General features: G+C 41.0%; 1 protein-coding gene across 1 annotated transcript in view; it reads right to left on the bottom strand.

The window, feature by feature from the left end:
• LOC143285107 (cilia- and flagella-associated protein 65-like) overlaps positions 1–16,516 on the bottom strand; it is a 44,065-nt gene extending 27,549 nt beyond the window's left edge. Inside the window, exons 1-20 of the mRNA XM_076592324.1 lie at positions 16,412–16,516; positions 15,485–15,744; positions 14,622–14,760; positions 14,068–14,198; positions 13,493–13,607; positions 13,007–13,091; positions 11,712–11,857; positions 11,097–11,210; positions 9,805–9,913; positions 8,693–8,808; positions 7,963–8,112; positions 7,191–7,319; positions 6,261–6,329; positions 5,348–5,425; positions 4,842–4,922; positions 4,081–4,135; positions 3,500–3,585; positions 2,725–2,851; positions 1,680–1,848; positions 1–80 (exon numbers count right to left, since the gene is read on the bottom strand). The exon at positions 1–80 is cut by the window's left edge and continues 59 nt beyond it. Of these exons, the coding sequence (XP_076448439.1) occupies positions 1–80; positions 1,680–1,848; positions 2,725–2,851; positions 3,500–3,585; positions 4,081–4,135; positions 4,842–4,922; positions 5,348–5,425; positions 6,261–6,329; positions 7,191–7,319; positions 7,963–8,112; positions 8,693–8,808; positions 9,805–9,913; positions 11,097–11,210; positions 11,712–11,857; positions 13,007–13,091; positions 13,493–13,607; positions 14,068–14,198; positions 14,622–14,760; positions 15,485–15,723 (2,218 nt within the window). The 5' untranslated portion in view covers positions 15,724–15,744; positions 16,412–16,516. The remainder of the gene's footprint in view (positions 81–1,679; positions 1,849–2,724; positions 2,852–3,499; positions 3,586–4,080; positions 4,136–4,841; positions 4,923–5,347; positions 5,426–6,260; positions 6,330–7,190; positions 7,320–7,962; positions 8,113–8,692; positions 8,809–9,804; positions 9,914–11,096; positions 11,211–11,711; positions 11,858–13,006; positions 13,092–13,492; positions 13,608–14,067; positions 14,199–14,621; positions 14,761–15,484; positions 15,745–16,411) is intronic.
• Between the last annotated feature and the right edge of the window lie 620 nt (positions 16,517–17,136).

Below are 17,136 nucleotides of genomic sequence, written 5' to 3'. Positions count from 1 at the left end.
CTTTCTCTGGGATGATTCGCACCACGAAGATCTGGTGCTGGGTGGCCAGCAGTCCCCTGTTGGGCTTGATGGCAAAAATGCTGCACACACACACACACACACACATTACCAGCACTTTGATCAGCCTTGGTGTTTGCATTGTGAGCTCAGTTTTACCCTGTCTTTACTAGCAGCACTAGGGTAAAGAAAACAAACAGAACTTAAACCTCTGCAGTGGACCCGTGTCTTTACTAACAGCACTAAGGCAAAAAAAAACAAACAAAAAAACCCCAAAAACCCAGAGCTTAAACCCCAACAGTAGACCTGAGTTTAATGAACTATAAGCTGGTGCCCTTAAGGTCTAGCTGTTCAGGGCTTGCGTTTGGGGAAAACTTTATCAAACTGCTGACGTGAATCATGCTGTGTTTTTCTCTACAATCAGAGACCACAGCATATACATTTTTAAAAAATTTACAGTGTGTTGTGTTGTGTTGTGTTGTGTGTGTGTGTGTGTGTGTGTGTGTGTGTGTGTGTGTGTGTGTGTGTGTGTGTGTGTGTGTGTGTGTGTGTGTGTGTGTGTGTGTGTGTGTGTGTGTACATGTGCAAGCATTCGTGTATATGTGGCAACATCAAACAATTCACCACTGAATCTCCCTCCAAATCAAACAGAGCACATTAACCCCCTGGCAGCTGAACACTGGTGATGTGAGATCAGTGGGCCATGAGTTCGAAAAGCAGATACTAATTTCTGTGTTTTGCTGGAAAAAAAAAAACCACGGCTGCTCAGCCGAGCACAAAATCCACCTCTTTAGTTTCCGAGCAGCGTCTAGCGTCTGGGGTCAAACTTTTTTTAATGCCAGACTTTCCCACCACACTCTGCATTGGCTGGCGCATTCACCGCGGTATTTCTGGCCCCGCGTGCCAAACCTGGACACTGCCTTCTTTGTTTCACTTGGCCCCGCAGCCCCTGCCCCACTTTTCTCACGCTTCCACAGCATCCACACATTTCCTGCAGGGATTACACTCACCCTGCTCTCCATGCCCCTGCTGCTTGCACTCACCATGCTACAGTGTGTTCATTTAAACACTTGTTGTGCTGACAAGAAAAAATCTACAACTCAAAAGGGTGGGCTGATCTGCATGCAGGCATGCTAAATGTTCTGGTGATTTTTACGATTTCATTGTAATAAGCGTATGTTTTCTTAGAGAGGGATTTAAATTTTACGATTTTTGCGATCATGTTTCTGCTTGACCTTCTCTTCTCTTTCTTCATGTATGTTTCAACCGTTGCCGCAACAATTGCTATGTAAGAAAACGTATTGTGTTTGGAGTCAATGGAAAGCTCATTTTGCATTCTTTGTAGAAACCCACTTCTTTTGTCGTTATTTCCAATCCATCCGGGAAGATGATGCGCGAAAGAAACAAAGCAGATTTACCGCTGAACAAGCGTACAGCGAGTGCCGCTGGCACGGCCTGTTTGTCAGCCACGTTTATTTATATCCATGCCCTACTTCCTGGGTTCATGAACTTTCGCTGGGCCAACTAAAGTGCCAGCACTGAACATCCGTGAAACATGTAATACAATTCCAAGAGGAAGAAGTCACACTCAACCTGTAAGCTCTCATCACAGCAAGGTGACACCCCTACACTGATCCAGCCTATTCGTCAGCAAGTAGTCGAGGGGTCAATCCCTGACTTACTTTTCAGCGTCTTTGGCGAGGTCGTACATGATGGGTGTGGTGCCGGTGTTGGTAACGAGCACGGTGCGGTAGGTGCTCTCCTTGGTGTTGACGGCCGGGAACACCACACGGTGCGTGTCCAGCTGGTACTGGGGCAGGAAGGTCTCGTTGTTGGGCTGGAACGTCTGGCCTGCAGCACACACACACACACACACACACACACCATGTCTCATCATGCACAGTCCTATCGTTTGGTTCATCATGGTTACCTACAGACCAGCTGACCACAAAGGGCTGAAAACACTGTCAATATCAATCCTGTAAAAATTGAAGACAGAAAAAGAATATTAAGAAAGCGAAGAAAGTTAATGAAAAATGAAGGAATTTGATGATAAATGATGGAAGATGATGACAGATGATGGACAACAGTGATAAGCAAAGAAATACCTTGACAAATGATGACAGACAATGACAAACGAAGGAAGAAGACAGGAAATGAAGAAGGGTAATGACAAATGAAGGAAGAACATGACCAATCAAGGAAAATGATACAAATAAAGGAAGACGAAGACAAGTGATGGAAGACAACAAATGAAAAAAGGCAATGACAAATGAAGAAAGATGACTGCAAATGAAGGATGATGATGAAAAATGAAAGAAGACCATGACAAATGAAGAAAGACCATGACAAATGAAGAAAGACCATGACAAATGAAGAAAGACCATGACAAATGAAGGAAGATCATGACAAAGACCATGACAAATGAAGGAAGATCATGACAAAGACCATGACAAATGAAGAAAGACCATGACAAATGAAGAAAGACCACAACATATGAAAAAAGACCATGACAAATGAAGGAAGATCATGACAAAGAAAGACCATGACAAATGAAGAAAGACCATGACATATGAAAAAAAGACCACGACAAAGAAAGACCATGACAAATGAAGGGAGACAATGTAAATTAAAGACCATAACAAATTAACTAAGACAATGGCAAGATGATGCAAATCAAAAAAGATGATGACAAATGAAGAAAACAATGACAAACAAAGTGGTTACCTGAACAGGTGAGGGTGAGACACCAGGGCGGGCAATGTGTGATGTCCTGCACCAGGCGATAGTCACGCAAACTCTTGTAGTACACATAGCACTCCAGCTCTGCTCCATACAGTTTGTTGGGTGCTCTCTGAAATCAGGTAAACCACAGGTATGTCAGGGACAGAAGGACTGTTGGCAAGATGGTGCACATCTATGTCATAGAATACTGATTCCCACAAAGCTGACAGTAGTTTACAGATGTTGTAAATAACAGGACTGATGGCCAGATGGAATCTGCTGGTGTTAGAGAATACTGTTTCCACAAAGGTAATTGCAGTTTACTACAGTTATACAAAATAACTGATCAGAGTTTTAGTTAGGGTTTGAATCACAAAGATTGCTGGGACATTAGCTCTAGGCTGTCAAAACAACCCATCCTTGACTCTGCCCTCTCACCCAGCTATACATCCATCCATCAACCCATATTTGAGTGTGTATACGTGTGTGTGTGTGTGTGAGTGTGTCTGCATGTATGTGTGTGTGTGTGTGTGTGTGTGTGTGTGCAAGCATGCACTCATATGTGCATGTGTAATTGCATGTGTGTTCAGGTGCATAAGAAAAATAAAATAAAGCATAAACACGACCAACGGTTAAAGTTCTACAGTAAACAAGAAAGCCCCTCAATGTAAAAACAACAACAAATAAACAGCACCACAAACCAGACTGGCCACAGTGCAGGCAACATTGACAGTCAGTAAACAGTCTGTTCTCTAGTAGTAAATTCTGGTGTACTCACTGGCTGGAATCTGACACGGAAAGAGCAGGTCTTGAGTGGTGGGATCTCCATTGTGGGCTGGAGAATGGTGAAAACATGATCTGGGCCTGTCAGATCAAACACCGCTACAATGATACAGCACATAATAAAAACAACAACAACACAAAACAACAACAGAGACGATCTGGACCAATGAAACAGCATATAACAAAGATCGAGAAAATTTGGACCAATGAAACAGCACGTTAAAAAATTAGAGAATCTGGACTGAATCAACAGAACATAAGAAAATCTGTGGAAATCTGGACCAATGAAACAGCACATAATGAAACGAATAGAGGGATGCTGGACTGAATAAACAGCACATGATAAAAATAGAGGGAATCTAGACCAATGAAACAGCACATCATTTTTTAAACAAATGAGAGAATATAGACCTCCCAAATAAATTGTTACTACAATGCAACAGTACATAACTGATAAAGAGAGAATTTAAAAAAAACTCATACACACACACACATGCACATTCACACACACATGCACACACTCCCCCAACCCCACACATCATCATCGTCAACATCACCAGTCATTACAAAACTTACAAGTGTTCCAGTGCACCAGCACTTTGCCTCGTGTGTGGTTGGTGATGTTAATTGTCTGCACATGACAGAATGCACAGTAACATAAATGAAACAGCATTATCAATGTGCAAAATTCAAATTAGAATAAGTATCTGTACATGTGTGTTCACATGAAAGTAGATGTGCTATTTTGCATGACTATGTGCATTTGTGTGTGGGTGGGTGGGTGTCTGGGTGTGGGGAGGTGTGAGTATGAGTATGTGTGTGTGTGTGTGTGTGTGTGTGTGTGTGTGTGTGTGTGTGTGTGTGTGCACTGAAGTGTATACATTTATGCACTGCCAGTTCTCCACCCCCGTTCTTTTCAGAATTACCAGATACTGATCCCTAAGGAAAACACAAGCTCAACAACAAACACTTACAGCAGCATAATGTTTCTTTTTTTTTAAAGATAAGATACAACTTCTTTGTCCAGTGCACAGAAATTTGTCTTTTGGCTCACATACATGTAACATTAAAAATAAAAAGCACAATCACTTTTAGAACATGAACATTCATGAAAACATGCAATACAATAACTAAAGTTATAAAATTAATGTTGACCAGGTAAGAAAAAGCTAATAGCATTGACACTGAAATATAACATAAGCTAAACATGTGTACAGCACAATCACTCAATACATTTATGAAGATAACTATACATTACAATAGCTTTATGAATCAAAAGTTTTTACTTTTGTAAGAGAGCTGAAAGTTTCTGTTGTTCCTGAACACCTGTATCTTACCTTTTCCTCATTGGCCTGCAAGTTCTGACAGTGTCCGAAATCAGCCACATGGATGTCAGCACTAACGTGGGGCACTGTGCTCTGAAACCATGACCAAAAAAATACTGTTCAATGACTGTTACTCTTCAACCAATTTAAAAGCCTGACCCTGTGCTCTAGATTATAAAAAAAATAATTTGCAGCTAAAAAAATATTATTCAATGAGCATTATTATTGTATCGGTTTAAAGGCTCAACCAGATGCTGTGCTATCAGTTTAAAAAAACAACCCATCATTCGTTATGAATATCCAATTTATTTATCTGCTGGTTCAAACCTTTCTGAAATTGGGACTGCAAAATTGCTTTGCCTGTCTGACAGACACACACAAGCAGATGGATGCCCAGATTTACATGTCTAACACGATTCCTTTATCACAACCTGTTTTCTGGTCATTAAAACAATCATATGAAACACATTTTTTTAAAAACCAAATAGCACTGTCACATGACAGAAAGGAATACCTACAATGACATCAGAATGGAACCCATCATTGAAGTACTCCTCAAAGGGAGGCAATTCAGCAGGTACAGCTGGGTTTTCATCCTGAAACCAAATTCCATGTACTTCTGTTGAATTGTTAGTAACAAAGCCAAAAAAAAAAAAAAAAGGCTTTCACACTCAACCATCTATGATGTGACAAATGCATATTGCATATAAAATTAACGAAAATGCAAGGATTTGCTTTCCGCCATTAATGACACACACACACACACTCATGTTTCTGCTACATAAACACACAGGTACAGAAATACTACTGATTTTACTTCAGTTGGAATAGTTTTTCATCACACAGTCACAGGCATGAAAACCAGAAGAAAGGCCAACAACAAAGTAAACTTTCAACCATCAAAAACAAACAACTCTCAATCACAAAAGTGAAACAACACAGGACTGGTCATAATCCAGGTCATCTCTGATGACCAAATAAGATGTCTGGTTTCTTTTTTCTTTTTTCTTTTTATTAAAAGAATAAAAATAAAAACAATAACATGAACTACCATTTTCTCTACTAAGATTACTTTTCCTGTTCATTACAATAACTGAATCATATTTGCTTTGAAGGTCTGAAGAGACTACATTATATGATATGAAAGCCAATAAAAACTACCGGAGACTGTCATTAACTGACTGATACTTGTTTTGCAGATTTGAAGTGACTATGTTACAAGATCCAATAAAAATGACTGAAGACCATCAAGTAACTGAATCATACTTGCTTTGAGCTTAGAAGATATGAAGGAGCTGACTTACATGATACACAAGACCCAATAAAAACAAATGGCAACCAATAATTGAATAGTACTTGCTTTGGAAATTTGAAGGGAATGCATTACATGACAAAAGAGCCAAAAACAACTACAGGAGAACACCAGCTCACCTGTGGAGATACCAGACATCCATCAGCATCCACTTGCAGCTTCTTCTCCTCCACCAGTTCGTTCAGTTGCTGCAACAGTACACACCTGGCTTGGAACACAGCAGTGGAAAGCTGAATGTGGTATGGACTTTATAATGACCATAATATCTGTCCAGTGCGTTGTGCATGTGTGAATGTGGAACAAATAGCATGTAGGTGTACATGCTGGGTTGGGTGCACATGTGTGTGTGTGTGTGTGTGTGTGTGTGTGTGTGTGTTAAATAGTGGAAAAGTATCAAGGCCTGATCAGTGCACTGGGTTTATGTGAGTGTCAGGATCTGCCCCCCTTTTTTTTCTTCTTTATTTTTCATTTTCATACACCAGATGTGGTACAGCATAAATGGATCAGTCCACATGCTCTGACACCTCCTTGAAACTCAAAAGGTGAGGATTCTGTTGGGCTTGATATAACTTTGTTGTTTGTATTTTTGTTATATGTTGTGTGCCATCTTAAAATCTACTGCTCTGCTTGTAATCTGGATGTATGCATAACAGACCTCTCCACTCTTAATTTCTCTGAGATAATATATGTTCCAGTCAGTCATCCAGCTATCCCTCTACCTAGCAACTCAGCAGTGAATCAAATGTACATAAAAGGAGAATAACTGCAAGAAAAATATGGTGGAGAAACAACTCAAGAAAGAATGAACTGTAAATAAAAGGAGAAAATTGTCAGCAAAATATTGTGGAGGACAACTCAAGAAAGAAAAATTAAATATACAGAAAAGGGGAATAACTGTCAGCAACATACTGAGGAGAACACTCCAAATCTGTATGTCTTTGACTGATCAGAAAAAACAAACAAACAAACAAAAAAAACATCAACGACAGAAATTTCCAAATGCACAGCATCATCTTCCATTCCATGTTCGTTTACACTGCACTGCCTACCTCAGGTGGGTAGAGAGAAAATCCTCGGGCAACGTGAGTGTGATAACGTTTAACGTGCCTGGACAGCAGCACCGCTGGCTTGACTGTCTCTGTGTGGCACGTGCCCATCAGGTCAAGGTACAGGGGACCCTGCAGCAACAGCAACACCATCAGCCATTATCACTCTGCACTCCATCAGTGCTGCTGCACTGCAGTTTCTGTGGACCAGCCCTAAAACATCTGAGTGCACTGTCTGAGCTATACTTCATACGCAATTCACATGCAATGTCCATCTACAATATCATATCAGTGTGATGTAAAAAAACATAAAACAGAGAAAAAATAAACAAACAAAAAACAACCCCTCTCCCTCCAGCTCCCCCCCCCCCCCACCCCCACCAACCCTACCCCCCCAACCTCCCACCCCCACCAAATAATACCCATATTTTGTACTTATCTGCAGGTTTCTCTGTTAGTGGCATCGTTAAACATGATGGAAATAATAGAAACAGTCATGTCAAAATTAGGAGATACAAAGTGATATACAATGAAAAAAAAAAGGAGAAAAATAAACAGAACAATGGAAACAACTTCTCAGTTACATCAAAATCAGGAGATAAAAAAGTAAACTATATTTTGCCTGAAGAAGAGCATGTGGCTTGATATGTCGCCTCTTTCATCCCATGTAAGTCAACTTTTACCAAGACTCTTTTGGTCTATGCTTTACTATAAACTATAATAAAAAAAAAAAAAAACACAGAGGAAAACAGAGGGCTGTAGTGAGCACAGAGACCTGGTTGTGGACAAGGCAGGTGACACGACGATAGAAGTTGATGGGAGCAGAGGGTGTGAACCTGATGGGCAGCACCACACGGGAGTCTGCTTTCACCACGCCCGACACTTGTTGGAAAGTGAACACACTCTCCTCACAGTCTATCACAAACTGGAAACGAGAAGATCAAAGAATGTCCTGTGAAATAAAGTTTACACACACTGAATGCTGCTACAGTAATAGTGAAACAGTCATGTACTTATGTGCATGTGTGTGAATGCATGTCTGAGCATGTGTGAGTGTGGGTTACACTGCTGGTCAGGCATCTGCTTAGCAGATGTGGTGTAGTGTATATGGATTGTCCGAATGCTGTGACGCCTCTTTGGGTAACTGAACTGAATTGAACTGAGTGTGTGGCATGTGTGAGTATGTGTATGTGTGTGTGTGTTCGTCTGTCTGTCATGTATATATTAACATGTGTGTGAATGTTGTGTGGGCATGTGTCTGTGTCTTTGAGCAAATGTGGGCATGTGTCTGTGTCTTTGAGCAAATCAAACTTAACGAATCACACAGTAACAAAGCACTGTAAAATAAATACTGCAACTTGTCACACACTAATAGCAAAGTACTTTCAGTCATACTCCATTGCCCCACCCCCTCCCACAGCTCAACACCCCCGCCCCCACCCCCCCAAAAAAAAATCCCCAAGCTGCACACCACAGAGACAGAAAGAGGACAACATCTCCGTCACCTGAAAGACAGCGTCCACATCAGAGTTGTTGATGACCTCCACGGTCCTGGTGGCTGTCTCCCCATTGTCAATCTGCATGAAGTTGATGCTGCCCGTACTCAACTGCACCACGGGACCTGCAGACAAAAAGACAATGTTTTCTTTCCTTGACCTGGGTCTGGTTTCCCTCATTGACCTTCTGTGCTGTGTCCTCTTTCCTGTGTGTCTTCTTCTTCTTCTTCATCTTTTCTTCCCCACCCACCTCTCCCAATACCCCCTCACCTTCTCTTCCTTCTTATTACCCTCCTCCTTCTCCTCCACCCCATTCATCTTTTCTTCCTTCTCTTCTTCTTTCTCCTTGTTGTCCATCTTTATTGTTCTGTTCCTTCTTCTCCTCTTTCATCTTCTCCTCACTCTGTCCCCCACCTGCACCTCAGACCAAAATTCTGGGAATCCACAAGGTCCAGCTCTTTTTGCTTCTTCCTCTGTTTTTTTGTTTGTTTGTTTTTTTTGTTTTTGTTTTTGAATTTGTGTTTTCATAATCCTAATCTGTGTCCCACTCTCTCACAGTGCCATTTCAAAATGGATAAAAACTTCTTCAGTAAGGCTTGTCTATCTTGCTCTCAAACGGCAGCGCACATAAACAATACACAGACTCCTGAGTTTAGTTAGTAACACTCAGGTTCAACATCAGCATCTTCATCAAGTGATATGACCAACAGAGGTAAGCATCCAGGGAAGAGGGGACCTATCTGACACTATGAGGACACCACCAGAATGGCAACACATTAAGATGGGCTGTGAAAATGCCGATTTTTATGTTGGGTAAGGGTGTATGTGACTGGAACTAAATACACTTCGACTGTGAGCTTGACATTCTATCAACACAGCAAACTGGATACCTAATGCATAACATTAAAAATGGCATGTTTGACTTCTCATCTACAAATGGTATGTTTGACTGCTCATCTAACATGTTTCTATTTACAATCTTCTGCCAATGTTTATACTGTAGACAGTAGTTCATGTTAACAGTGAGCATGTGTACAGTCCAGTCTTGTGCAATGGTACAGGTTAAGAAAATTGTGTGTGTGGTCCTGGTGTTGTGGTAAGTTTTGAAGATAAACACTGACCTTTGGAAGATCCCATGCACTTGATGACGCTCTTACTGATGTTGCCAATGGCCTCCACATAAAAGTAGTCAATGCTGGTCGTGTCTACAGTGTTGGGGCTGAAGTTGATCTGAGGATACACACAGCATACAATACACATGACACACAATCCACACAGCACACACCGCACATAATACAAATTTGTGGATGCACACAGCACACAATACACAAAGCACACAGTACACACAAAACACAATGCAAACAGAACACAGCACACAATACACACAGACACATCACACAAAACACACAGCACACAGTACACAAAGCACACAGCACACAATACACACAGAACACAATGCACACAGTACATAATAAACACAGAACACAATGCACACAAAACACAGCATACCTTCTTCTTCTTCTGCATTCACTCGTATGCACACGAGTGGGCTTTTACATGTATGACTGTTTTTACCCTGCCATGTAGGCAGCCATACTCCGTTTTTGGAGGTGTGCATGCTGGATATGTTCTTGTTTCCATAACCCACTGAACGCTGACATGGATTATAGGATCTTTAACGTGCGTATTTGATCTTCTGCTTGCATATACACACGAAGGGGGTTCAGGCACTAGCAGGTCTGCACATATGTTGATCTGGGAGATCATAAAAATCTCCACCCTTTACCCACCAGGTGCCTTCACCGTGATTCAAACCCAGGACCCTCAGATTGACAGTCCAACGCTTTAACCACTGGGCTATTGTGCCTGTCACAGCATACCAATACATACAGCACAAAATACAAACAATACATATAGCACACAAAACATTAAGAATTATTTTTTAGGTAAGAGGTTTTTTGCTATTTTGTTCCCATGCATACGAAAAATAACCAAAAGGGAGAACCAAACACAAATATGCAAAGAAAGAGGTAAACAAATTGATATGTAGTATGCAGCTTTATGAATAACTGCTTCTGCATCATGAGTGAGTATAAGAATCAGAATCAGAATCACATTTATTTGTCATGGAAACCCTAAGTATATTTGAAAGTATATATGTGCAGGCATGATTGAATGTGTATGTGAATGAATCAGCAAGTGAATTTATGTGTGTTTGTGTATATGTGTATCTCTGTGTGTGTGTGTGTGTGTGCGCACACGCGCACGTGTGTGTGTGCTTGTGTGTGTATGTGCATGCATGTGTGCATATGTGTTGAATGTACATGCACGCATAAGTAAACGTATGTGATCACATGCATGTGTATATGCACGTATGCATGGACACTTCAAAATAAAGCAGTCATCAACTCACAGGAATCCTGATGGAGGAGTTGGCAGGCACAATGCCATTCTGCTCAGGAATGGCAAACACACGGTCAATGTAGTTTAACCCCCCTGCATGGTCAACACGGAATGGAGCCCTCACCTGCTCACATAAAAAACAAACAAACATCCAGTATGAAGATAACAGTAACATGTATTGTCCTTGTCCCAGCATTTCAAATCACTTATCTATCAGATATCGTTGCCAGTCAAACATTCTAAAAAATAAATATCATGCAGATTACAGATAATCATTGAGAAAGACTGAAAGAAAAAGAATCGCATCACCTGGAAGGCAGAACTTAAGCTGTGATGTTTGTAATAAACACATTACATGGATGGCAGTGACTTATTTTTGTAATACTGAAAAGTGTGCAGCCAGAATCCAGGGGCCACCTAACCAGAATGTGTGTCTCAATATCAAAACGAGGTAAAACAATGGTGGGAGGTTGGGGGGGAAGAAACCAATATGCCAATATAAAAATCCATACAACACACACACACACACACACACACACACACACACACACACACACATACACACACACACACACACACACACACACGCACAAATCCCACTCATGGATGTAGTTATCAGACTTACAGGAGAAAGGTTGTACAGCTCCACCCATTTGGTGTTTTTGGATCCCACCGGCACGGGGCCAAAGTTGATGACCGCCTCCAGGTTGTCCCGACCCAGGTTGCTGGATGGCTTGCCACTGGCTGAGACCAGCAGGTGAGGGTACTTCCCTGCAGGGAACACAGGCATCAGTCACTGTGACATACAGGGTACATCCCTGCAGGAAACACAGGTATCATTCACTGTGACGTACAGTGAATTTTACTGCAGGAAACACAGGCATCATTCACTGTGACGTACAGGGAAACTTTACTGCAGGAAACACAGGCATCATTCACTGTGACATACAGGGAACTTTACTGCAGGAAACACAGGCATCATTCACTGTGACGTACAGGGAACTTTACTGCAGGAAACACAGCATCATTCACTGTGACGTACAGGGAACTTTACTGCAGGAAACACAGGCATCAGTCACTGTGACATACATGATACTTTACTGCAGGAAACACAGGTTTCATTCACTGTTACGTACATGGAACTTTACTGCAGGAAACACAGGCATCAGTCACTGTGACATACATGGTACTTTACTGCAGGAAACAAAGGTATCATTCACTGTTACGTACAGGAAACTTTACTGCAGGAAACACAGGCATCAGTCACTGTGACATAAAGGGAACTTTACTGCAGGAAACACAGGCATTATTCACTGTGACATACAGGGAACTTTACTGCAGGAAACACAGGCATCAATCACTGTGACATACAGGGTACTTTCCTGCAGGAAACACAGGTATCATTCACTGTTACGTACAGGGAACTTTACTGCAGGAAACACAAGCATCATTCACTGTGATGTACAGGGAACTTTACTGCAGGAAACACAGGCATCAGTCACTGTGACATAAAGGGTACTTCCTTGCAGGAAACACAGGTATCATTCACTGTGACATACAAGGAACACAGGCATTGTTCAATGAAACATACAGGGTCTGTTGCTCAAAGAATATCCTGATGAGACTACTTTCAATCCATGAAGACATAACATCCACAGGAATCTACTTTGAACTTGAGAGCTTTGGGGGTGGGGTTGGGGGGAATGGTTAACAGCTGCATATTTTAACAAAATCTTATTTCATATCATTGTATTATACTTATCAACCATGTCTTTGAAATATAAACATGTTAGTAGCATTCTACCATTATACAGAAGAGGAATACAGGACAGAGAGAGAGAGAAAGAGAGAGAGACAGACAGACAGACAGACAGACAGAGACAAAGACAGAGATGCTCACACACACATGGATGGACTTACCAATGCCTTTCATTGTAACAGTCACACACTGTTTTTTCTCCATGCCAAACAAGCAAACAGCTTCCAGTTCATATACAGTTGCCATCTGCACAGACACAGAGGCAAATATTAAAGTATTAGCTTCCACTGAAATAAGAAAGAATGGTAAAAATAATAGATAACATACCAAAATATTTGTTTAAAGTAATAACCAGTAACTTACAAATGTCTGTCAACACAATAAACGTTTCTTTGAATGAAATATCTTTCTAACTTGTACACATGGATACACACACAGCAAAATCAAAACAAGCCCAATAAAGCCATCACCTTTGCACTACTTACATATATATAGAACAAGACACATACACATACACATGCACGCACATACACCCACACTCACAATGGATACACATACACAAACATGTGCACGCACATACACAAACACTCACAATGAATACACATACACACACATACACACACACACTCATGATGGAGGAATACTACCTCAGGTATGAAGGTGGCAGTAAACTGACAGGTAGCACGGTACTTTAGGAAGGCTTCTGATGGTTCAATTGTGAATGGTTCTTTTGTTTTCCATTCCACTGTTGTGTCCAGGTCTCTGGAAAATGTTGCAAAAAGACTTTTTTCTTTCAAGGAATCAGCCGTAACATGATAATTCAGTAAAAGGGAAAATGAGCAATGTCTCACTCACAAATAAACAGACACATGCACACAATTTTTCACCTCCAAAGAATGAAATACAACAGTACAGAACTTTAGGACTTAACATGTATTAAAGTCTGTCTCCTCTCTCTCTCTCATGAACACACAGTGACACATGCACCACCATCACACACACACACACACACACAAGTGTATAATGGATAGGTGTGTGTGTGTGTGTGTGTGTGTGTGTGTGTGTGTGTGTGTGCGCGCACACACACACACATGTGAGTTTATGTATTTGTGTGTGTGTGTACGCGGCTGCACAAACAAATGTGCATCTTAATGTACACCTTCGTGTGGGTTACCCAATAACAGGAGACACAAGCACATGCTGCAGAAACCAATCAACTCACCCTGTATTGATGACATTGAAGGTGACAGTGGCTGTGTCTCGAGCAGCACACATCATGAAGTCCAGTGTGTCAGGGACACTGATGACTGTTTTGGGCAACACAGCCTGTACTGGCACCACAAACTCTCCTTCCTGTTCAGAAAGTAACAGTAGCAATCACAGGATGCACATTAATGCAACAATCTAAAATTTTGTTGTTGCTGTTGAATTTGTCATTTTCATGTGTGTGTGTGTGTGTGTGAGGGGGAGGGGGGGTGGATATATGTGTTTGCATGCATGTACATGAAAGGGGGGGGGGGTATGTTTGTGCATATGTGTAAGTGTGTGAGTGAGAGGGTGTGTATGTGTGTGTATGCATGCTCTGTGTGTGTCTATGTGTGTGTGTGTGTGTGTGTGTGTGTGTGTGTGTGCGTGTGTGCGCGCACATGATTATAACATCAAAACACATCATTCAGCAGCTAATTCTCCAAACAAAACAGTTGAAACAAAAGAAAAAGACAGCACTAAACAAAGTCACATCCAAGACTAGGTTCCCAGCTTTCTTCTTGATGTTACCTTTGAGGTGAAACTGATGCCATCTTGATATCGGACTCTCTCCAGAGGCCGAAAGGTGATTGGCAGAGTAAAGCTGGTGCCAGCACTGAGGGACAGTGGCTTTGGGTATAGAGTGGTGAAGAAACGGGTCTTTGGGGCACTGGAACAACATCAAGTCACACCTCAATGAACTAGAAAAGTATGGAGCTTCCTTATGTGTTTGCACCAAAGTAAAACTGTTCAAGAGAAAAAAAAAGAATAGTATCATCAAAGTTTTTGATAAGTCTATAAACTGACTCCACATGATTTGTTTCCATTTATGTTAGGTATGTTTCCTGTATTGTGGGTCTAACAGACAAATTTGTTAATTTCTTTTATCAATAAAAAGCGATCATATCAAATAGGATTTATGAGGGGCTGAAATGCACAGTCAATGCATCTACTCATTGGCCTGTGCACATGAACAACATGTTCATCAAACTATTAACACCGTAAATGACAGGTACAGATTTAAAACAGAACAGTGTCAGCAAAACAAACCAGCCAGTCAACCGCTTAAGTCATCTAACCATCCAACCATCCAGCCAACCACACACCAGCCTTCCATGTTAATTCTTTCACACAACAAACATTCAAAACAAACACAATAACAGAACAGGACACTATCAGCATCAGTAAAATAATCAAACCAGAGAGTCACCTACTTAAGTAATTTATTCTTCCAAACAACCAGCCAACTACACATCAACCTCCCATATTAATTCTTTCACTCATCAATAGACACTCAAAACTAACACAAAAACAAACACTGAAATCTAACACATCAACAAACATTAAAAACTGACTGGCATCACTGCCTTCTCCCCTTCCTGAAGAGCACTAACCTGAATTTGATCTTCTGTGTTTTCACAGAGACATTTTTGAGCACGATGTTCTTGGTGTACTCTTTCCCTGGCTCCCATCCTTGATACACAATCTGTTGCGCTACCTCAATGCCATGCACAATGCGTTTGTCTGTGTTTGTCGGAGAGATGCCTGTTGGACTGGCATCCCCTTCTTTGATGCTAGAACTCTGCAAGGAGGCTGAGTGGTTCACCGAGCGAGCTGGCTCTGCAGTGGGCATGATGATTTTCTTTTGTCAGTCCTGAAACAAACATGTTTGCACTTTGATTTGACAAAGAAATGTTATAATCCAAAGTCATGCAAATCTTGAGTTCTTGAAAATAAAGTGTGTGTAAAACTTGAGTTCTTGAAAATAATGTGTGTGTGTGTGTGTGTGTGTGTGTGTGTGTGTGTGTGTGTGTGTGTGTGTGTGTGTGCATTCATGCACACAGGTATGTGCCTATGCACACATAAACAATTCAAACACTAAACAGTCTGTGAATCCGTTGACCGCGGAGATTGGAAATCTCAGCTTCTAAATCACCAGAAACTGCTGCATTAGAACCTGGACCCTCATACGGAAAGTCCAATGCTCTAACAACCAAGTTACTTCACCTGCCCTCTTTGCTGTAACCGTAATACACTAATACATACAGCTTTCACAAACACAATATTGGCAGCAACGAACATTCAGCGGACTCTGTTTTGTAGTTCGAACATTGAGACTGCATCTTATATTGCAAAGATCATGTAGCATAAACACTATGAGTTTTAAATCGCAAAGCATTTGATATGGCCCAGTTTCGCGTTCGTTACAACGAAACAGAAAACGAAAACTAGCCAATATTGTCTCTTCCAGTTTCCTTGATTCGGGTGAAGCCAACTATCCATTAAAATTACTACTTATTATGTTTTCTTTTCTTACTCACCTGGTGATAGTGTGTCGCGAAAGTTTACACCATAGTCCGACACACATTTACTGTGTTCGAACATCGGCAGCCGCCATTTTCTCGGAGTCTTCAAAACACACTAATGGCGGCCTAGCAACCGTGCAGAGTTGTCCCTCTTGGCATTGTGGAACCGCGACAGCTCATGCTTTGAAGTCATGTTGTGAGGAGTGGTATGGAATGAATGTCACTGGGAGTTTCGTCTTTTGAGCGCACCTTCGCCAGTTGTTATTAAAATTATTTTCAAATATATTTCAAATTGATTTATCTTTTGATTAATATTTTCAATCATCTGGGTTATGTAACCAATGAAGAATTCAAATACTTTCCATTCAAACCCAAAATGACCCAAGAGCAGAAAGTGGAGAACATGCAACCTACATGCCAATGGAAAATGATTTGTGCACCAGATGACCTGGCTGCAGAGTGTGTAGATCAGACAACCTGTATGCCAATGGAAAATGATCATATCCAGCATCTCGTTTATTTCCATCATATGATGCATTTTTCTATCTAGATAAAAAAAAAAATAATAAAAAAGAAAAAGAAAAAGAAAAGAAAAAAAGAAAAAGAAAGAAAAAGGAAGAAAATTTAAAAGATTCTGTCAAAATATACAATTTTGATTCTAGCCCTGGTATCCAAGAACCTTTCCTCATAGAGTGAAAAAACAAATTTTCTTTTTGGGAGAGAGAGGGACAGACTGACAG

The sequence above is a fragment of the Babylonia areolata genome, chromosome 1, assembly GCF_041734735.1.
Source record: "Babylonia areolata isolate BAREFJ2019XMU chromosome 1, ASM4173473v1, whole genome shotgun sequence".
Classification (NCBI taxonomy): Eukaryota; Metazoa; Mollusca; class Gastropoda; order Neogastropoda; family Buccinidae; genus Babylonia; species Babylonia areolata.
The sequence above is the reverse complement of the archived record's forward strand: the minus strand, read 5'-3'. Positions and strand labels throughout refer to the sequence as shown.